This window comes from Colletotrichum orchidophilum (assembly GCF_001831195.1).
Source record: "Colletotrichum orchidophilum strain IMI 309357 chromosome Unknown Scaffold_51.1, whole genome shotgun sequence".
Taxonomy (NCBI): Eukaryota; Fungi; Ascomycota; class Sordariomycetes; order Glomerellales; family Glomerellaceae; genus Colletotrichum; species Colletotrichum orchidophilum.
Window position 1 is genome coordinate 173263 of NW_019173007.1, and position 21385 is coordinate 194647.

Here is a 21385-nt window from a genome sequence, read left to right on the forward strand (position 1 = left end):
GCAGACATGGAAGCCTTTCCGCGCCTTACTCTATCATCAAGTGGCCCGCAGTCACTTCCAACCATTTCAGGCAGCACTGGTCCGCCGCTGCGTGATGCCTTGTGCGTCGTGCTGAACACAAGACGTAATTGTAGTAGACCGGCGAAATGCAATTGGAAATCTCAGGTACTTCCGTTCCTTGCATGGGCGTAGATCTGACCCCGACTCGTGTACTTTGTGTGGACAAAGGGTGTGTTCTTAAGCTTTTATTTGATGCCATTCCCGTCACATACTGATGATCAGCGTGAAAGTACCCGGAATGTGTAATTTCAGAGGAGCTCAAATATCTCAGACGTGCTATTAAAGTCGGAGGCCATCTCAGATGTAGCAAAACCAAATGAGGATAGAGGCGTCCGCCATACACAATGGTTCTTAAAGCCATATTTCCATGGCTCCGAGTTAGCGAAGCAGCTCTTGAAGCTCCTCTCAAACCGCTCTTCCTGCCTCCCTCTCATCCCTTCAGATTACGTTCTATCCTGACTGTTCTGAATGTACCTATTGCTAACATGTAAGATACGCGCTTGAAATCCTTTGCCCCGACTACCTTGGCCCGCGAGAAAAATATAATGGTGTATTAGTTATCCTACTTTCGGGAGGTGGAGGGCGTTTATAATTAAATGGTTGGTGGCTAACAATTCAACGTGTTTATGCCATGTGTAACAGCTATTCAAAGTGCATGTCACATAAGAAACATGGCTCATAAGTGACAGTTGAGGCTGTGGGAGATATCGAAGTATCTCACTCTAAGTCACCAAATTTCAAATTTCATTCCCGATGATACACCCAGGATCATTCAGTCGATGAACAACGCCATTCCTTAACCGCCTCTCCACTCCTAGTTAATCCTCAAATCTCGTAATCGACACCCATCTCCACCTCGCCACAACGCCCACGCCCCATCAACATCACAACCCATTCAAACCTTGCTCTCGCCCTTCCCGGCCTCGGCACTCCCACTCTCACCAGCAGTCTTCTCATCCGGCGCAAAAGTCAAACTCACACTATTGACGCAGTGCCTCTCATCCGTCGGCGTGTCGAATCCCTCGCCCTTGAAGACATGGCCTAGGTGGCCGCCGCAGTTGGCGCACACGATCTCGGTGCGCGTCATGCCGAACATGCGGTCCTCGTGGCGCACAACGGCGCCGGGGAGCGAGTCAAAGTAGGCGGGCCAGCCGCAGCCCGACTTGAACTTGTGTGTGGCCTTATACAGCGGCGTCGAGCAGCCCGCGCAGGCGTAGACGCCCTCGGACGGGTAGTGCTTGTCGAACTTGCCCGAGCCGGGGGGCTCAGTACCCTTTTCACGGAGGATGCGGAATTGCTCTGGTGACGTGTTAGTTTTACTTGTCTCACGCTTTCTCACGGTCCATGAACACCATTCATCCCATATATAACCGGTTTCTCAACTGAGAGGCCGCTCATGAAATGAAATGAGGTAGAATGAGATAACGGGAATGAGAGCGTACCCTTGTTCAAAACGGCCCGCCACTCATCATCAGACTTCTTATCAGGGTACGACATCTTGTCCTGCTGCGAAGCGGAAGAGCCGAAAAGAGCGCCCAGGAACGGGATCGATGGCATGGAAGCGCGGAGCTGACGGTTTGCTGCGAGGGGCGCCTGGGATCCTAGGGACTGCGCAGCGCGGACGCGGGAAAAGTTGGAAAAGGTATAGACGAGTGTGGAGATGAAGGGTGAGAATCGCATTTGGCGGCAACTCTCTTTACCCAGGTTCGGCTAGTTGAGAACGTCTTCTTTACCAGCTTATGAGTTGGTGGTTTTGTGTGAGTTGCTCTGCTACTTGTTGAGTGATCTTGGGATTGTTTTTGGGTTGCTGGGAGGTTTATATCAGAATGTCGTCTGAAGATGTTACAGAACGTCGGGGGAGGAGGGGTGTGAAAGAGAGGCAGGGCAGTGACAAATCGGAGCGGGCTCTTGGCCAATGATGATTTGTACTAGGAGTCCAGCTGTGCCCAGCGAGTGCGTCAACGACTTTTGGCGGGGCTGTTTGACGGACGCTTCTGCAGTGCGAAATCCCCGGGGGTCCGAGTGCCCCTGGCTGGAGCTCTTGGAGAAGGTCCCGCCACAGCAGCAATGCAAGCGCCACAGCGTGGAATCAAGATGGAATCACTGCTTGGATTCCACGTTGCTCGGTTAGCCGAGGATCCACCGCGCACTTTGGAATCCTCACGTCAGCATCAGCCGCAAGCCGTTTGGAATCTTGTCACGAAGGATTCGAGATTTGAAATGTTGTAATTAACGGATTGGTTTTCTACACTGACGAAGCCCTCATATGCCAATACTCATGGCTGCTTTGGGCGCCTCACCAAACACCGCTCGAGATGAGCCCGGAGACTGCGAATCAACTCCGCCTACTTTTCAGACGCCTCAGTTCCCACTCAATCCGCTCATCCCGCCCGCTCTTTTTCTCTCACCGGACGCCATTCACTCGCAACTCCATCTCATCTCATGCATGCCATGCCTTTCCTTTTTTAATATAAAAAAAGCGATTTCATAAACCGAGCGCTTAGAAGTTGGCCTTGCCGGCAAACTTCTCATTCTGGACAACCTCAACCCAGTAGTTGTCGGGGTCCAACAAAAAGGCAACGTTCTTCATGCGCCCATCGGTGAGGCGCTTCTTCCAGTTGCACTTCAACTCCTCAAACCGCGCGCAAGCGGCGTCGATGTTATCGACCGTAACACCTGCCCTTTCATTAGTCCTTTGTTTCTCTCTTCACTCCCTTGAACCGCGACTGGTCCAAAACGCGACTTTGCAACCAAAAATATGAAAAGCTTACAAATGTGTCCAAAGCCCTGGGGTTGGTCATTGCCGTTGTGGTAGCTGAAGCTCTCGTCCTTCTCGGTACCGTGGTTCCAGGTCAGCTCGAGGATGCCCTCGCGCTGCGCCTGGCTTTCGCCCTCCTTGAGGTCGCCGTACGCCAGGAAAAATAGCGTGAAATCGCTGGCCTCGTTCTTGCGAATCAGCGTCATACCCAAGACGTCCTGGTAGAACTTGAGAGACTTCTCGTAGTCCTTGACGCGGAGCATGGTGTGGTTCTGAATTCCGCGTTATTTCGTCAGCGGTTCTTTGTCCAACTTCCTTGCGGAGCCTCTAATGAGGAGCAGTCTTACCATTCTATACGTAGCCACGTCTGTCTCCTTGACGTCCTCCGTCTGCTCAATCGGCTTCTGGCCGATAATCTCAACCCAGTACTGATCGGGATCCAACACGAAAGCAATATGCCGCATCTTGCCGTCCGTCAGCTTCTTCTTGAACGCGTACCCGGCGTCCTCGAGGCGCTGGCATGCTGCCTGGATGTTGTCGACGCTGATGCACGTGTGACCGAACCCGCGGTGCGGCTCCGTGTTGCCGTTGTTGATCTTGTACTCCGGGTCGTTCTCGGTGCCGTAGTTGTGCGTCAGTTCGATGATGCCCTCGCGGTCAAAGGTGCCGCTGCCGGCGGACCTGGAATTGGGCGAGTCGTACGCCAGAAAGTAAAGGTCGAACTTGGCCTCGGGTTGTTGAATCTGCTTGATGACCTTCATGCCGAGGGTCTCGTAGAACTTGACTGCGAAGCCGGGTGTCAGTAGAGATGGTGAAGTGTGTGGGTCGGCGACTTTTGATGCGTACCCGAAGCCTTGGGGTCCTTCACTCGGATCACTATTATTTACTTAGTAACGAGTCACCGATTGCGGAAAATCGAACTTACTCGAGTGGTTGAACTTGTAGTTCTTCACATCTGTCGTGGCAGCCATGGTCGCAAATTGACTGGCTCGTCCTGGAAACACAACCTGCAATCAGCTATCCGTGCAATGCATTTTGTCAAGGCAGGACTAGGCAATGGAAGCTTGAGAGTGCCAAGACATTGCACGAAACTCACCGGTAGGCTTCTTAGTCAGTGTATTCTGGATAAGCTTGATTCTCTGCAAAGCTCGGAGGGAGTTCATAGAAGCAGTAAGGTTGGTTCATGCAACAGCTGCTTTCAGGAAGTTGGAGCGGGGGCTTGGTATTTCGGAGATCGAAGCTGGATGAAATGGAGCCTTTTCGGATATAACAGGTAACCAAAAAGTGCATGACGATTTGTCACTGTCGAGCTCCGGCTGCCTCGTCGCAGCTCCTTGTCCGAGCAAACAGCTTACCCCGCCACGAGAAAGCTGCCCCTCACCAGATCCCCACTGACGTCAACATGAAGCCAATAGCAAAGCAGACCGATCAATTGTCAACTACCGATACCTTGCCTCAAGTACGCAAAGCCGGTCCGGACCCAGGCACCATCGGGCGATTCATTGGGGCAACATTATCTCGGCTTAATCATGCCCTAAAACCTTTGCCACGCAAGACTGCCTGCTTCCACAGGAAATTCCGGCTATATTGTGGATTCTAGCGGCAATAGATCTCTACAATGTAATCCAGTCTACCATGCATTCATGTCGCTGAATATCTGTCTCCCCTTCTGCCACCAAACCCCTGCTGTCGATTTTGGTCCGCAGTCTGATCCAGTCGCTTCCAAATGCCAAAATATCTCAACCTTAGATGTAGTACATTGTGTCCCTTAGGTTCTCATGCACGCTAAGGCCTGTAGTTGAAGGGCCAGCAGCAACGCTGCCAGTATCCGATGAGTCCGGCGCATCAAAGTGCTCGGGGCGGTGGACACGGGCTCGCTCGCACAGAATGTCGGCGTAGTATGCTGGCGGGCAGATGCTGACAGCCTTCGTCGCTCGGCCGAACGAGTAGCAGAGGTCATGGGTGAGCTTCTCCAGGTTGTCCGCCGCCCTGTCACCGACACCATACTTGTCGCGGAAAATCTCATCCAAGAGCACCGTGTAATGCGCCGGACGGGCGGTTCCCTTCAGGGCGGTATGGGCCGTTAGGAAGAAGTCCCAGTAACGCGCTTGGGTGACTCCACGATCAACGACCGTGCCGTTCCGAATATTGCGCGACCTCTCATCCATGGTAGCTTCTGAGGTCGGGTAGAAGCGAGTCTGGTGGCGCTTGACAGAGACGATGATTGATATCTTAGGCCTGCGGTTACCCGAGTACATCGCAGCGCATGCCTGGCGAATCATAGGCAGCTCAACATCGAGAACTTGCGTAAACTGACCCTCGGATACACCATCACGGTAGATGACGATGTAATCCGGGAGGTTACCAGTGTTACGTGATCTCCAAAGCTCGAGGCGACGCTTGAAATGCGTGATCAACTCGTCACCAAGCATCTCCTGGCGACTGGTCTGTTCCCAAGCAACACCCGGCCACTGACCCATGTCCTTGTCAACGCTGGCAACCAACCCGACCAGACTCGGTGCAGCGTTCTTGTCGTTTGGCATATTTGTCGGATGGGTGACATCGTAGCCAACGATCATGGTCTTTCCCAGGTTGATAATATCAATAGGGTCCCTGACGATATGGTTGACACCGCCATTCTTTAAGTTCCACTTCAGTCCAACGTTGGCGTAGGTCTGCTTGTTGTCCCTCATGAAGGTTTTCTCCACAACGCATACAGTGTGGAAGCCATACACCGTGTCTGCAAGTTTCTTGACGGCGCTATATATCCCGGTATCTTGCTTAGGAAGGACGACAAGCAAGAAGACGTTCTTGGTGTTACCCTTGAGACGTTCGCTGATATAATTAAAACGATACTCGATTGCAGCGTAGTTGTCGTTGATTTCGCGTTCTTCCAATGGAAGCGGAAGAGGTGTCGGATTCATTCCAATGCCGCTAGTACCGAGAAATTGAGCAAAGTTGCCGACGATTTGGGCTACATCGCCCGTCGGGGTCTTGGAATAGCGGTCCATGATGCGAACCCAGGTCCACTTCTCGATTTTGGGTCCAACCTTGGCAAACTTGACGTCAACCATATTCCATGAGCCTGCCTGAGTGGTGATGTTCTTGTTCTTGTAAGCTATGGAAGGCGCCATCAGCTCGCGACCATTGACCGTTAAGAGATTCTTGTCGACTTTGAGACCAAAGTCCTTGACAAGCTCGCTGTCGAGGCCTAAAGCTTGGCAACTGTCAACTGTGAGGGAAATAGCGTTGCGAAAGGGAGATCGACAAGCAAAATTGAGCATTGCCGTCGTCTCCTCGCCGTTGAGCTTCGAACGCACGGCTTGGCCCGCAATGATGGTACACTGCTCAGCGGGGAAGAACGTAGGCTTGTCTCGTGTTCCAAGGTTGACAAGAGGCATGGTCAGGTCGGGAGCTTTGCCGTACTTCCATGTCCAATATTGCTCGACAGTGTACATGCCGGGCGGCTTGTTGTTCATCACAGTCTTTTGTCCTTCTGCTGCCGCCATCCTGAAGGAGACCTGGCGAGGACCACCGTAGTGGAAATCCTTCGCAAACTTGACATCCTGCTTGTCTCTGATGTCTCCCACGTATGCGAGGCCAAGGATCGTTTTCTTGCTCGTGATTTCTTTTCCTGTGGCATCCTTGAACCTAACCTCTACACGAGTGCGAGCCAAGAACTTGGAGAGGGTTCGCAGTCTGCTGACCACTCTTTGGGCTTCCGCAGGACTCCTGTCAAAGACATTGACCCCGAACCCACCACAAAGGTCCTTCAAATTGACAGGAGTCTTAAAGACACCATGGGTTACGTTGATGTTCAGAAGTAAAGCGCCGGTTCCAAGTCTTACACTCTGAAAGTAACCCCGGATAGCCGTGAGTGGATCCTGCCAACCAAGTTGTTGGCTTTCAGATCCTGGACCCCAAGGAAAGAACCGGCCATTTCCAATAGCAGTGACCTGGTCATTCCTTCGAGGAGTGTAGCCAAGAATAATGCCAAGGGCATCAACAGAGGTTGCAAACCTAGGAAAGTTGGTTTCATCCGGGTCGCTCTTGTCGATCATGGTCCTGAGATACTCCTTCATCTCCCCCAATGGAGCTTCTGTCTCGCCAACGATCTTGACCAAGTAGCTCTCCGATCTGCCAGAGTTCTCCTGCGTGAAGATGACCTGGATAGGGTTGACAGCCAACTTGAGCTTCTTGAGCGAGACGAGCTGGCTTTTGAACTCGGTCGCGAGAATAGCACCTGGCTCGAGGTTCCTCAGCTCTTCGAGAGCATGCTGTAGAATGATCTTCAGCTTGCGAGCAGGGATGGAAGCTGGAGCGCCACCGCCGCCGCTGCCACCGCCGCTAGGTTGGGCTTTCTCCTTGCCCTTGCCTTTGGGCGAAGGCTCCTTCTCCTTCGAAGGCTCTTTGTCTTTGGATTCGCCCTTGCGGACCTCGAGATTGTATCGCCAGACGATGTCAGGGTTGACGGTGAGGCGAAAGTAGTTGGCCCAGAGAAGGACCTTCTTGCCTTTGGTGCCGTAGGCAGGGCGACGGGGCATGAGCGCAGCCGATGTTGCGTCAATGATTTTCATCGAGCTCATCTTCTTCACGAGGTCGGTGTCCTTAGCCTGGTGAGATTTGACGATGCGATTCTCGAGCTCTGCTGTGCTGCTATCGGGTTGGGGAATCGGCTTATTCTCACTGCTAGAGATTAGTTGAGCTGAAGCGACAGAGTGGTGATCTTTCACGTACCCGAAGAAGCGACCTTCGTTCTCAAATGGGACGGAACCGCCTCGTCCGCCCCTGAAGCCGCCGCCGCCTCGTCCACCGCGTTCGAAACCACCTCGTCCTCCCCGATCACCTCTGTAACCACCGCCACGGCCACCACGATCTCCTCCAGGACCGCCGCCACGGCCGCCGCCTCGGTCACCACGGAAGCCGCCGCCGCCATCGCCACCTCCTCGGGGTTGGAAGTCGCCGCCTCCACGTCCACCTCGGCCACGTCCACCTCGGCCACGTCCACCACGATCTCCTCCGGAACCGCCGCCACGGCCGCCGCGGTCTCCTCTAAAGCCGCCACGGCCGCCGCCTCGGCCACCACGTCCAGAGTCCGCCATTGAGTAAGTGAATATTCGGTAAAGCTGAAGCAGGTTGAATGTAAGCTGCAGATTCAATTGAGGTTCAAGTGCTCAACAAGATGAATTGTGAAGCGCCACTTACTGCAGAATGCTGTGTTCAGATATTTTCTGTACTACTTAAGTACCAGCGTCGTTGGCATCTGTAGGCGAAAGGCCCAGCTCATGTGTGCCTTGAGGGGAAAAGGCACATTTGTCGACCAACGGGTGGCATGCCAAACGGAAAGCGGGAATACTGGTTGGAGATGGAGAAATGTGTGCAACAAGCGGTAAAAAAACACCGAGGGCAACTAACGCGGGAGGCCGTCGAGACGATCTCAGCGGATCCGAAGTTTGCTGATGATGTCGAAGAATCCGGAGGTATGGCAGAAGTTGAGAGTGAGATATGAGAGACGGGACGGGAAGCAGTGGATCTTGGTCCCGGCTACCTCGAGGTGAGGTGGTTATCCTTCCATTGCCTTGCGTATGAAGTGTGGCACGACACCAGAGAAAGTCAAAAACGGGACCCTTCACAAGGGGTACTGGGGAGTCCGGGGTACCTAGCTTCGAGGTGCTAGTGCCAAACGTGGAGGCCACTGTGAATGGGGGAAAACAGTTGGGCTGGCAGGCGGTGTGCCGGTTACTCACCAAGAGGAGAGTAAGTAAAAGTGATTTGTCCTGGTCCAAATGGCGCCGCCCGAATTGGGGGTTTGCGAAGGGAAGCAATGCAATATAATGGGACTTGTTCTCGATGTCTATCTAGTTATCAAAAGACTGGAGGTAGGTAGGTAGGTACCTACCTACTCTGTGCGACGCATTATCAAAGTTTAAAAATAGTGGGGGGAAAGGCCTTCCCATGTGGCCTAGCCAACGGCGTCACGCCCTGGCAATCCTGGGACACTCCCGATTGGCCGATGGTGTTTGATCAGGCTCACGGGATGGTTGCAAGAGCACACCCACGGTGTCTCACACCAACTGGACCGCCCGTAGTATGATTTACGACTACCTTAAGCCGACCCGACCCCGGCCAACCTTGCCTCGTTTTACCACCGTGACTACCTTTAGAAGAAACAGCAATTATGGAATAGACTTGAGCTTTCCTTTCTCACTATTTCTGTTCCTTGCTAGGACTGTAGAGAATCAGCTTTCCTAGAGGCTTTTGGCGCTTTGCTGATGCAGTGAAGCCCATAACAGTAGGCGAGGGCAAGCCCAAAAAAACACAAAAGGGAAATGAAGGAGCGGTATGCATACAGCAGGGAGGCAAAAGCAAACGGAGCAAGCGGTACAACTTCATTGGGTTGCAATGGGTGACTGGCCGCCGCCGGAAAAGAAGCACCGGAAACCGCGGGGATGTGGCTGCTGATTGTTTCATGGCGTTTTCTGCTCTGTATGCCACTCGTTGCGCTTCCCAATGTCTTGAATTTTCAAAGCGAGAAACCGCCTTCTTCCTGGGAATTATCATGTCAAACTCGCGATAGCAAGCTGCCAAGCCATCGACATGTAATCCCAATCACAAGCTGAATGACGACGTCACTGCGGTCTGGCATATTGCCTGACCGTATACAAGAATTGGCCATTGAAGCTATCCAATAACCGCAACCATTGGCAGCTCAAGATATCGAGCGCAGGGAGAGACATTGTGAACCCTTACACAATCTCAAGACGGTGAGGTACAAAAGTAGAGTATGCAGCTTGAACGACCACGTCAAAGCCTTTTATTTCCCCCCATAATTCTCTAGTCTCCCTATTTTCCGGTCACTGCCATAGGTGCCTTCATTGGAAACGCGACTAGTAGCAACCTGTGAAAGGCAGCCTGACCGTCGGGCAGTTTGTCATCATCCGACATTGGACACCCTTGCATGACAGCGGTCCGCCGCATACGCCACCATTTACCGGCGGACGATATGGAAGCAACGATATCATCACTGAACGACCTATTCTGTGTTTTTGACGTGGCCAGCTGTAGCCACCTTGAGAATCTCGCCTTCAAGCCCTTTGATGTGGACAAAATCGACACCCGCCCTCTCGAGCGCGCCCCGCCCGGTATTGTCCTGGACGAACTTTTCGGGTTCCTGAACACCGACGTACACGGTCTTGATAAAAGATCGCAGCTGAAGAATCCTCTTGGTGCAGGGCAAGTTCCCGCTGAGCCTCGTCGAACACGGTTCCATGGTCGTGTAGAGCACCAGAGGCGTCTTGATGACGGAGCCGAGCTCGTCCTCGGTAACGTCGTGCTGTTCGGCTAGCTTTATGAAGCAACATTGCTCGGCATGCGTGTTACCGGGCAGCTCCAGCGTGTAACCCGTTGAGACAACCGTGTTGCTGGCGGGATTGACAAGCGCCGCCCCGACTCTGTAATTTGTAGGCTTTGGCGGCGACTGCTTTGCCAGAGAAAGCGCATATTGGAGGTACCCCGCGTGATCGCCTGGTGCTATCGGCGCTGGTTGAATATCCTCGGTCGCTGATGTCATTTTGAATATATTCGAGAATGCACAAAGTTGCCCGATATGCTTCGAGTACTGTGTAAGAGCTACAAGTTGCGGAACACCCGGGAGGTTTGAGATGTTTTGCTATTGCAGGATGCAATGAGCTTGACTGGAACCAATCTGAGATTGAATAGACACAAAAAGTAGCGCTCTCCCATGAGCCAGTTACCACAGGAGGGGCAGAGGGGCACAGGGAGTGAAGCTCCTGCTTCAGTGCATCGGTACCGCACGACCCGGTCCGCCGGCTTGCTAAGGTTGGTCCCTTACGCACGGCTCACCATGCGACCTTAGATTTGTGTGCCCCACCACTTTAGCAGGCGCGTCTCTCCCAGCTCGAGCGCGTCGCAGAGCTACATCCAAGGCAGCTCTCTGTCTCTCATCAGATCGGCATTCACATCACCACAGCCTTCAAAATGTCCTCTTCTGACGATCTCATTGACGACAGCCCCCCGGAAATTGATCCCTATGATATCCTGGGGCTCGAACGCCAAGCTACACCGGATCAGGTCAAATCAGCGTATCGAAAAGCGGCACTCAAGAACCACCCGGGTACGAGGAAGCGGCCAATCGTCATCTTGGGTCATAACTAACACTGCATCTCGCGCAGACAAGGTCTCCGACGACCAAAGAGATGATGCCAAGGAAAAGTTCCAGTCCATCGCTTTCGCGTACGCTATCCTCTCCGATCCGGCACGACGCAAGCGGTACGATGCGACCGGTTCCACGTCCGAGTCCATTGTCGACTCGGAGGGATTCAACTGGTCCGATTACTACCGCGAGCAATTCCAAGATGCGATTTCTGCAGACGCCATCGAGAAGTTTGCCAAGAAATACAAGGGTTCTGAAGAGGAGAAGGATGACATCTTGATCGCATATGAAAAGGCCAAGGGCGACATGGACGGGATCTACGAATCGGTCATGCTGAGCGATGTCCTCGAGGACGACGAACGTTTCCGCAACATTATTGACGAAGCTATTGCCAGCGAAGATGTACTGGCATACAAACGATACACCAAGGAGAGCAAGCTGTCAAAGGCGGCTCGCGTGAAGGCAGCAAAGGGTGAGGCGAACGAGGCCGAGGAGTACGCCAAAGAGCTGGGAGTCCACGACAAACTCTTTGGCGATAAGAAGGGCAAGGGGAAAAAGAGGGGCAAGGACAGTGGGGAAGATGACCTGGCCGCGCTCATCAAGGGCAACCAGCAGAAACGCGCCGGGTTCCTGGATGATCTCGCCGCCAAGTACGGAGCCACCAGCCAGCCTAAAAGGGGCAAGAAGAGGGTCGTAGATGAGGAGGAGCCGTCAGAAGAGGCGTTCCAGGCTGCAGCTGCACGATTGAAGAAGGCCAAGGCGGACGAGAGCAAACCTAGCAAGGCAGGACGAAAGTCGAAGCGTTAAAAATGGCATTTCTGGATCGGCGTCAAAGGTTTGGGAATAAATCGGCAAGGAAAGGGACATGTTGGTACGGGCTTCAAGCGGGTAAATGAAGGTGGCACATGGTAATGACGATACAAGACTGCTTTCTGTGGTTTGCAATCAGATTCGATCATTCGCAGGCTCGCAGATGGTGATGACTTCCTTGCAGTGAAGATTGCACAGATTTTGCGTTAGCGCTGTTGTCAGGGTGCTGAAGGAGTCCTTAAAGACCGACGCCACAATGCGGGGCGGGGCATTCAGCACTCCAGCCGCCAAAACATCCCCAGCTCAACCAAGTTTACTTCTCCCCGGGCATGGAACTTCCTAGTGTCACATACATGTCCTCACGCGACGCGCTTTTCGGAGCCTCTGAGCAACCAAGTCCTCCCATCTGAGGTGGCCTGCAACTGATTATCACGGCATTAAACGGTCAAGTCTGGTAGAGGATACCCACCTGATCCATAACGACAATGCCATGACGAGCGATGTATCTATAGGCGGCCTCTATCCGCAATACTGCCTGCACCTCTCTCCAACCTTCAACACATGGTGTCTCATGCAAGCATCCGACGTCCACGCCCTCAAATCCGTACCCGAATATAAAGGTGACTTGCAGCGATCATGCATAAGATCCAGGACCATCGGCTAACGAGAGATGTATCCTGCAGTCCAAAACTTCTTCTTCCACAAAAACCTGCCTATCAAATGGGCACGCATCGTCGGCATCGTCGTTGCCGTGGACAAATTCCCGGGCCGCCTCATCTACACGGTTGACGACAGTAGTGGGGCCTGCATCGAATGCACAGTCGCGACGAATACACCGCCATCCGACACAAGCGCTCCCAATGTCGAGGCCAACGGATGGTTTACCAAACGGCCGGAGCCCCAGCCTCCTGCAGACTGCGTCGACGTAGAGGTCGGCACGGTGGTCGACATCAAAGGAGGACTAGCCACTTTCCGCGAGGAGATGCAGATCAAGATCGAAAAAGTCAAAATTATCAGGTCCACAGAACAAGAGGTGGTGTTGTGGGAGAAGCGCACGCGGTTCCGGAACGACGTACTTCAACAGCCGTGGGTACTCAGCGAGAGGCAGATTCGGAGGTGTAAGAAGGAGGAGACCAAGGACGCCGAGAGCGAGGAGAGGAGGCGAATTAAGGAGAGGAGACGCGCGAAGAGAAAGGAGGAGGAAGAGGAGATGCGGCGGAAGACCGAGGCTGCCGAGGCTGCTGCTGCGCAGGAGAACAGATACTGCGCCTACAAATTGAAGAAAGGAGACGGATCGCGTCCGATTGCACAGGCCGGCCAAGTCATTGCTGGGGCTGCGCGAGCCGTGGAAGATCGGTATCGCGCCTACAGTCTGAGAAAGGGGCATTCGACGAGGGAACCGCAGCCACGGCTGATAACCATGCCAGCCGCGACTTCGTCCGCGGAAGACCATTATACAGCTTACAAGCTGAAGAAAGGAGGAGACAGTCGGCCGATTATCAGGTCTGATGCTACAAACAAAACTGCCGCCGCGGTTGTAGAAGATCGGTACCGCGTACACAAGGTGGGCAGTGCTGGGGCTCATAGCTTGGAGAAGACAAGCGGCGCATCCGGTGGGCCATTGCGGCCAAGTGCTCGATGAGAGTGTCAAAGGAAAGTAAAATGCCCTTGGTTTATAACATATGGCTCGGTAAAGGCGCTTGGGAATGGTGTTCGCTTTCGATACCCTAGGATAGTCTTGAGATTTCAATCGATTCATTTAGCTGTTGACCCGAGGACAAGGCATAATAACCGCCAATGCTATTTTTCGACTGATGCCACTCTTGTCCTGATCATACAGCTCATCGACATAACCTAATTCCCAGTAGTGAGCCAAGTCCTGTCACTGACATTCGCCAAGATGACGCCAAGAATTTCCCCAAGGTCCGAATGCCTGTGACAGAATGAAGGAGCTGGTTACACAGAAAAGAGACGACCTCCCATCTCCAAGGTGTCAGCATACGGCATCTCCTGACCACTGTCATCAACCTCAACTCGGCGCTCGCGATAATGGCCTGTAGTTGCAATTACCACCCCGATCCAGCTGGTCAAAGTCAGCGTTGCCGCTGCCCTTACGTCACTGGCCCGAGTGCCTCGCTAAACGGAAACCGACAAGATGCCCCTCCGTGACTTTGATCCCTGAAAGAGAAGACATTCTTCCTCCCAACGGGTCTCAATCCTACTTGCATGCCATCGAATTCGGGACCAAGTGACCTGTTGCTCTGTCAATGGCATCGGTCATTTTGCCAATGTTGGCTGATTTGCCCCCTCTCCTCGGTCTGTCGAGCGGCAGCTTGGATGCCGAAGAGTCTCCACGCCAAGGGCAAACACGCGTCAGCCAAAGAGGGTCGTCGGGTGCTGCATTAATCGTGCACATGAGTCGAAACTTCCCATCGCAACATCTCGCTAGTTGCGCTTGCCAGAAAAGATCCAAGATTTCCTAGTAGTGAATCCAGCACACATCCTTTACTTGCTTACCTTACCTTACCTTTTGCAGCTGCATCGGGTCTTGTCACCAAGCTCATATAGTCCTCAGACCTTCAGAGTTGCGAGTGCCGCTGTTGCCAGCCACAACATCATCGTCTCTTCCTCAACTCTTGGCCAAAGGGACAGAAGCCTCCGATACCATCGAGACACGGTCACCACCGACGCCTATCTGTCTTGACCGATCACGATCCCTCAGAACCTAGTACCTTATCCTATCTCATCACGCGGCTCTCATCGCTTTGTACATTGACCGAGTTCCCCGGCAAGCCGTTTTGCATTCCTAACAGGTGAGACCTCTCCATTGTTTCTGGAACCTGGACATTCCCATCACATTCTTCGCCAATACGTTGCGCGGCAACGCTACAAATCTTAACGTTCTGGACTACGGTAATCCCATTCATGGGCTTACTGCTATCGGTTCACCGGCGGGTCTCCATTGTTGATGTGTAGCGGCTTTCCACATGCATCTGCTTATATGAAGTTGGAACACCGCTCAAATGCTGCTTCTGGCGATTCGAAGAACTTTTCTCCCTGCTACGTGCTCCCTCATACAACCCAAGAGCCTCAATTAGGCTTACACATCCCCAATACCCTCTTACCGACACGAGAAGATCATTGCTCCCCCCGCCATGGCGGGCCTTCGTATAAAAATGGGGATCCTCGGGCTAACTTTGATACAGGTCCTCCTCTGCGAGAGCGCACTCGCTCTATTTCACCAGCAACACGTCCGCCTTCACGTTACTCCCCAAGACCCGGTAACGCTTGGCCAGTTGAACGTCCGGTCTTTACTACTCGACAGTCGTGATCTAGCTTGCCTAACAGAGACGGCGAACGTCACCGTAACAGTCAGGGCTACGAAAGGAGCACAGCAATCATCGGCACCCGTATTTGATAGCTCCCAGGTTGCAAACGTCGTCACCAGCGCCGAAGCCAGCGGAACAGTAGTGATATTGCCATCCTTAACAAACACGGTTCCTCAAACATCTGGATACGTTGCAACTGGACTTGAGGCATCGGGCAAGGTTACATCCTGCCCTCTTATGTCAAACCCTATCCCAACGCCTTCATCTCTAATCGACCCAGCGGCGCCTGCTACCTCAATTGCACCGCTCCCATCCGCACCAATGCCCTCCGGAGACATCTTTTCTGAGCCCATTGGGACAGGGGCACCTCCAGGCACCATCTCTGCCCGCAGTGACCATCCAGTTCCGAGAAAGGGCATCACCTCGAGCTCGCCGATTGAGACAAACAAGTTTTACTCCAACTTCTTCCTGGGAGACCAGACAGCGCCGACGTACACCTACCCTTACGGCATAGCATGGGGGGCAGGACAAGGGGCCGCTGCTAGCTATGGCATGACTATTTCCCACATCGAAGCGAACCAGCGTGTCTTCGGCCCGACCAATGCGGATTCTGGGGCTGCGTCTTATTTCATCAACCCGGTAGGTATTCAATCAATGGTAATCAGCGCCCAGGAGCTCGGGTCGGACACCGCGGTGGGAATCGACAGCATCACGGCCTTCTCTGCGACGATTCACCTGAAGCCGAATGCTCAAGCTGTGCCAGCGGTTTCTTTTCCACTCGTCCAAGGAATGCCCTTCATCACGGCCCAGTATGCCGGCGCAACCCCTGTGATCCGCACTGGAGTCTTCTTCAGGACGGTTACGCGGGTGACACAGGACCCCAAGGCCGGTGTTGCCAAGTACACTTTCCAACTCGAAGACGGCAAGATCTGGCGGCTGTACGCATATGCAACCACCGGATCTCAGCTCAACCTGCAGGTGGTCAACAACGGTCTCGCCCAATCAACGCAGCCGTTCTACGGAACCATTCAAGTTGCCAAGGATCCTGGAAACGGAGAGGCATTGCTTGACCAGGCAGCCGGTGTCTATCCCACGACAGTCGCGCTGTCTGGCTCTGTGAGCGGCACAACGGGCTCATACACCCTCAAGTTTGCAAAGGACGGTCACCCTGACGGGCAACTGGTCATGTACGCACTGCCGCATCATGTCGCCTCATTTGATTCTACGACGAGAAACGGCGTTCAGCCAGTCCAGCTCATGACCCCTACCAAGGGTATTGCGACTGCGGTCTTGGCTGACCAGTGGACAATGACGGAAGCGAACTTGCCGGTCAGTATGGGATTTGCTCCTTGGAGCCCCGACAGAGGTAGTCTAACCACTCTGTCTGACGATGCCAAAATCGTGATCCGTGGTATAGCAGCCCAGGAGGTGTCCCAGGACATGATGGCTCAGTCTGACCTAGACTCCATGTACTTTAGCGGAAAGGTAGGCCTGCTTCAGTCATCTACGAAACATTTCAACTAACTCGTACTCAGGCCCTGGCAAAGTTTGCGCTGTTGATTATTGTGATCAATGACATACTGCAAGACCCAGCATTGGCGCAGTCAGGTCTGAACAGGCTCAAGGCAGCTTTTGCCGTGTTTGCTTCCAACAAGCAAAAGTACCCATTGGTGTATGAGAGTGAGTTGTGATTTCTTGAGTTGAGATTTTATATCCCACTAACCAGACTCAGGCGCCTGGGGAGGTGTCGTCTCTTCGGCAACATACATCACAGGCGACGACGGCGCCGACTTTGGCAACACGCTGTACAATGACCATCATTTCCACTATGGCTATCACATCCTTGCAGCCGCAGCCATTGCTCATTTGGACCCGAGCTGGCTGAGTGCAAACAAGGACTATGTGAATTCCCTGGTGCGAGACGTGGCCAACCCCAGCACCCAAGATACCTACTTCCCTACGTGGCGTGCTTTCGACTGGTACCATGGCCACAGCTGGGCCCATGGTCTGTACGCCTCGTACGATGGAAAGGTGATTTTGAATTTTGCTCTGTTTCCTGAAGCACACAAACTAACATCATGGACCAGGACCAAGAATCAAGCTCCGAAGACATGATGCACGCCTACGCCCTCAAGATGTGGGGTGAAGCCTCCGGCGACAGCATGCTCTCGTCTCGGAGCAACCTGCAGCTCTCCATCATCGCCCGCGCCCTCCAGGACTACTATCTCTACAAGAGCGACAACGCCGTGCAGCCACCCCAGTTTATCGGAAACAAGGTGGCCGGCATCCTCTTTGAGAATAAGATCGACCACACGACCTACTTCGGCGCTAACATCGAGTTCATCCAGGGCATCCACATGATTCCCCTGCTCGCGCCGTCGCCCTTCGTCCGGACCCCGGCCTTTGTACAGGAGGAGTGGGACGTGTACTTTAGCAACGGACGCGCCGACACGATCGCGGGCGGCTGGCGGGGCATCATTTACGGGAACCTGGCGACTATCGACGGTAAGACGGCGTGGGACTTTTTCAACAGCTCAAACTTTGATCCTAGCTGGATCGACGGAGGCGCGAGTTTGACGTGGTACCTGACGTATGCAGCTTGTAAGTTTTTTTTCCCATCAAACCCAAATCTGTCCAAAGACAGAGACAAGATGCTGACACCGGACCTCAAAAAGTGATGGGCAACGTTTAACACGTTATCCAACAAACCTGCGCGGAAACCACCAGTCCTAATTCAACACCCCTACGACTGGTGGACGAAACGGACATGTGAAAGATGAGAAGGGCGGCACCATTCGAATTCACGTTTTGATTCTTGTTTCTCTTTTTGCGCGTGGATTGAATTAAATGACGACGGACAATGAGCGATGAGCAACGAGCATGAAGAAATGAGAACACACAATGTAATTCCCAAATGACGAAAACGAAACGGAGTTCCTACGACACATCCCCCCCACAGACACACCCACTAGAACAAAACCTAGAATATTATCTTTAAACGAAGAATGGAAATTTGCACTGCTTTTCAAATTGCCCAAAAAAAAGTGAAGTTGTTGCCTGCCAAGTGAAGAATGCCAAGCCTCTCTCATCTCAAGTTGCTGAGTGTTCATCTGTCCTCTGGTAATAATGGTCTGTCTGATATTGTAAGCAACTGTGGTACGTCACAATCAGACGAAATGAGGCCCGCCAAGACCAGCAGCTTGCAGCAGTCGTATAAATCAATCCGTTAATCATCTAGTGAACAGATGAAATATGCAATACGTCCGGAACCCCAAGACTCTTTGGGCAGTAGCTAAAGGAATTTCCCTGGCGATTACGGATACAATTGCAGGGTCTGCATCCGCATGCATCGTAAACTCAGCCCGAGCCACGTGTGTGTGGCATACATTGTAGTCAAAACATGCAGGAGACGAGAACAGCCGTGACACCTACGGGTGTTGGCTCAAGCAATGAGCTCAGGGTGTGCAGTATAGGGAGAACACGGCACATGCATTCCGTGATCCACCCACCCCCCCTCATTGGAAAAGCCGGAGAGCAAGCACCCAGCAAAATTTGGGGGAAACCAAAGGTTGAGAGGAAGAAATCCCAGGGGGACGGGATGGGTTTTCTTGAGCAGTGCCCGGATGACGCGTCACCTCATCCACGTAACACGGGCCCCCGGCTTCTCTGGTCCTTGGGGGGTAGCGAGGGGTACGAATAGGCGGGAAGAGAAAAGATTGGGGGCCGGAAGGCTAAGCTTTTTTTTTTTCTTTCGCCACAATGCTTATTGCAACTGCTGGTCAGAATCAGGCTGTAGGCGGGAAAGTCGTCGTCGAGCTCTTATGTGCGGAGGACGATGAACAATGATCAGCCAGATCTGTATCGGGCCCTGGGGGTTTGCAAAGAGGGTGTCGAGGTGTCGGGGCCGGTATACAAACACCGTAGAGCTACTTGTACGCACTGACCGTCAGCACTGTGCTTACATCAGTACGGATATCATCGAGCTTGGATATTACTGCTTTGGTCGAATCTGTTTATTAAGGAACCCATGGTTCTGGGTACGGAGTGCAAATTGACGTGTTGGCATCGCAAACTGTCATCAGCTTGGCCTGCAATGTAACCGAATCGGCATAGCGGGCGACCTGTACGATTTTGAACCACGGCATGTACTGCACTTGCTACGAGGTAGTTGTGTAATCCGAAGATGGGCAAGTCTATTGTACGCTGCCGCAGATGGGATACGTCGTTGATGGCTGTTCTTGCCAAGACGGTCACCAATCTTTAACTGGTTGAGATGCGATCCCGGACTGTTCGGAAGTCGGCACAGCTGGCTCAGGTACGGTACCTTTCAGCTCGTTTGGGCTTTGACTGACAGTGCACCTCAGATGACATCCCGTGTCGGGGCTGAATATAAGACGAAATTCGAGTATGAAGGTATTCTCGTAACCGTTATGCTTATCACATCCGCGTATGAGCGGATGCAGTGATGGTAAGGGCACGGCGAACTATGCCCAATCCATGTGACCTAAGTCTGCTGCGCCGGCAACTCGATGCTCGGCCGCATTACAGTCAGCTTAGAAGCTTTCGTAACTCAGTGCTGAGGCGGTTTGGTATTTGGCCGCCAAGATTTGCCAAGCTTCATAATCTTTGCTGTTTCTACGGGTATCCTGGAGGTCGAGAGGACGCCTTTTTGAACTTCACACCATCAAAGTGCCTCTGGATCAACAACTTCGACTTCGTTGTCTGCAGAAAGCAGCTGCTGCTTCTCCTTGGTGTGTTAGTTGATTGGGCAAGCCCTCAAAAGAACGTACTTATTACGAAGCACAATGCGCAGCAGACTGCAGATGGTATTTTGTCATAGAACGTGACCGGAGTTGAGTGGGGGATGCTGTATATGTCAAATGAATGGTGGTGGCTGTGATGGTGCCAGCGCACGAAGTTCGCGTTCAAGCGCTCGCATGAAGCATGGGTGGGGGATGACTCGGGATTCGGTTGGGATAATATCAATCGGCGACAGGCCAACCCCCGTGCCCTTCCCCACAATTCAAAGTTGGGGACGTAATATTGGAAAGGCTAATGTAGAGCGGTGCTCTGGACGAAGTGGAAAAGACTGCGAGGCAGACATGCCAACCTTGAAGGTCATGAGTCGGATCGTCAGCTTTACGGCTGAGCAAAGAGGCAAGAAAGACAATGCTTGGCAACGAGGCTTGGATGATGCTAAGGATCATAATGGATAGCAACGATGTTTATCGATAAGGAACACTAGTAAATTTCCTGACGAAGGCAGGCCCATGTCCGGTCAAGGTTCCAAATGGCATTCAGCGTCGATGGATTGGGGGGTCCGTAGATCGGTGCATGGAACTCCGAACGCGAGTGGACAGGGCGGACCCCCGCCACCCCCAGCAAGCCAAGGCAAGGCGTTTCGCAGAGCAACCGAAAACAGTATTTGTGCAGGGAGTATACTCTAGAGCTTGTTTGTCATCGTCGTTGTCGGTTTGGGTGTCACCGGCAACGATGGAACTCTGGGCGTCCTTTCTGAGCCTGAGGCAGTCTGGGTCATCTGACTGAAATAACAAGAGGATGGATTGATGGATTGATGCAACGGTCATCAGACAAGTCCAGAAGTTTGGGCCCCCGTTTGGAGTAAGTAAAAAAGTCGATGGGCGCCGAGAATGGAACAGCAACTGGATCTCTGCTGGTACGGATGCTGGTACCAGGTACTGCAGTGCCGCCTACTATGTAAGTGTGGCCTGGAGCTCGAGCTGTTTGTCGCAAATCGTCCAGTCCCCTGAGCCGAAAGTCAAGACGAATTCCTTAAGAGTGGGACGGCTTCATGCCGAGACGAGGAAATTGGAAAGGCACTGTCAAGCCAAGACTGAGCTTGATCATTCTTGACTCGAAGGTTTGGAAGGGTTGCTGAGGCAATGCGAGGCGGGGATGCCGCTTCGAGGGAGATGAATGTGGGTGACCAGGTAATGGTCGACGATAGCGATTGTGTTTCATTGGGATTGTTCAACAGGTGGATGAAGATAACAATGGATTCTCTGCTTTTCGATGCGAGGAATATTGTCTGATCTGAAGGGTGGTGCGGATGACGAGGGAATGGAGAATTGACAGCGGACGATGACGGAGGTGCAACTAAAGGCCCCGCGCCTAGTAGATACGCGCCTGGTAGGTATCTGTAGAAGGCGACCCTACTGGCAGAAATGTGGGAAGGAAGGAGAGAGACTCAAGACGCAAGTCTCAAGACTGACAAAGTGGGTACTGAGCGGGCGC

At 53.0% G+C, this 21385-nt stretch overlaps 6 protein-coding genes across 6 annotated transcripts; 2 read left to right on the forward strand and 4 right to left on the reverse strand.

Annotated features, from left to right (window-relative positions):
• Nucleotides 1–955: 955 nt before the first annotated feature.
• On the reverse strand, nt 956–1740 carry CORC01_06692 (SelR domain-containing protein; the record flags this gene model as incomplete). Its single annotated transcript, XM_022618331.1, has 2 exons — nt 956–1359; nt 1503–1740. 2 exons carry the CDS (start codon nt 1738–1740, stop codon nt 956–958), a joined length of 642 nt encoding a protein of 213 aa, XP_022475175.1.
• Nucleotides 1741–2560: 820 nt separating this feature from the next.
• CORC01_06693 (lactoylglutathione lyase) lies at nt 2561–3789 on the reverse strand (the record flags this gene model as incomplete). The annotated part of the gene is made up of 5 exons (XM_022618332.1): nt 2561–2736; nt 2832–3090; nt 3166–3602; nt 3665–3694; nt 3744–3789. 5 exons carry the CDS (start codon nt 3787–3789, stop codon nt 2561–2563), a joined length of 948 nt encoding a protein of 315 aa, XP_022475176.1.
• A 774-nt stretch (nt 3790–4563) lies between these two features.
• On the reverse strand, nt 4564–7920 carry CORC01_06694 (piwi domain-containing protein; the record flags this gene model as incomplete). Its single annotated transcript, XM_022618333.1, has 2 exons — nt 4564–7504; nt 7556–7920. The coding sequence occupies 2 exons, from the start codon at nt 7918–7920 to the stop codon at nt 4564–4566; spliced, it is 3306 nt and encodes a 1101-aa protein (XP_022475177.1).
• Nucleotides 7921–9851: 1931 nt separating this feature from the next.
• CORC01_06695 (cytidine and deoxycytidylate deaminase zinc-binding region) lies at nt 9852–10388 on the reverse strand (the record flags this gene model as incomplete). The annotated part of the gene is made up of 1 exon (XM_022618334.1): nt 9852–10388. One exon carries the CDS (start codon nt 10386–10388, stop codon nt 9852–9854), a length of 537 nt encoding a protein of 178 aa, XP_022475178.1.
• Nucleotides 10389–10717: 329 nt separating this feature from the next.
• On the forward strand, nt 10718–13443 carry CORC01_06696 (DnaJ domain-containing protein; the record flags this gene model as incomplete). Its single annotated transcript, XM_022618335.1, has 4 exons — nt 10718–10952; nt 11011–11785; nt 12213–12421; nt 12485–13443. Coding segments are annotated over 4 exons (2178 nt in total), but the record flags the coding sequence as incomplete, so codon positions are not given.
• A 1534-nt stretch (nt 13444–14977) lies between these two features.
• CORC01_06697 (glycosyl hydrolase family 81) lies at nt 14978–17822 on the forward strand (the record flags this gene model as incomplete). The annotated part of the gene is made up of 5 exons (XM_022618336.1): nt 14978–16615; nt 16666–16810; nt 16863–17161; nt 17218–17731; nt 17806–17822. 5 exons carry the CDS (start codon nt 14978–14980, stop codon nt 17820–17822), a joined length of 2613 nt encoding a protein of 870 aa, XP_022475180.1.
• Between the last annotated feature and the right edge of the window lie 3563 nt (nt 17823–21385).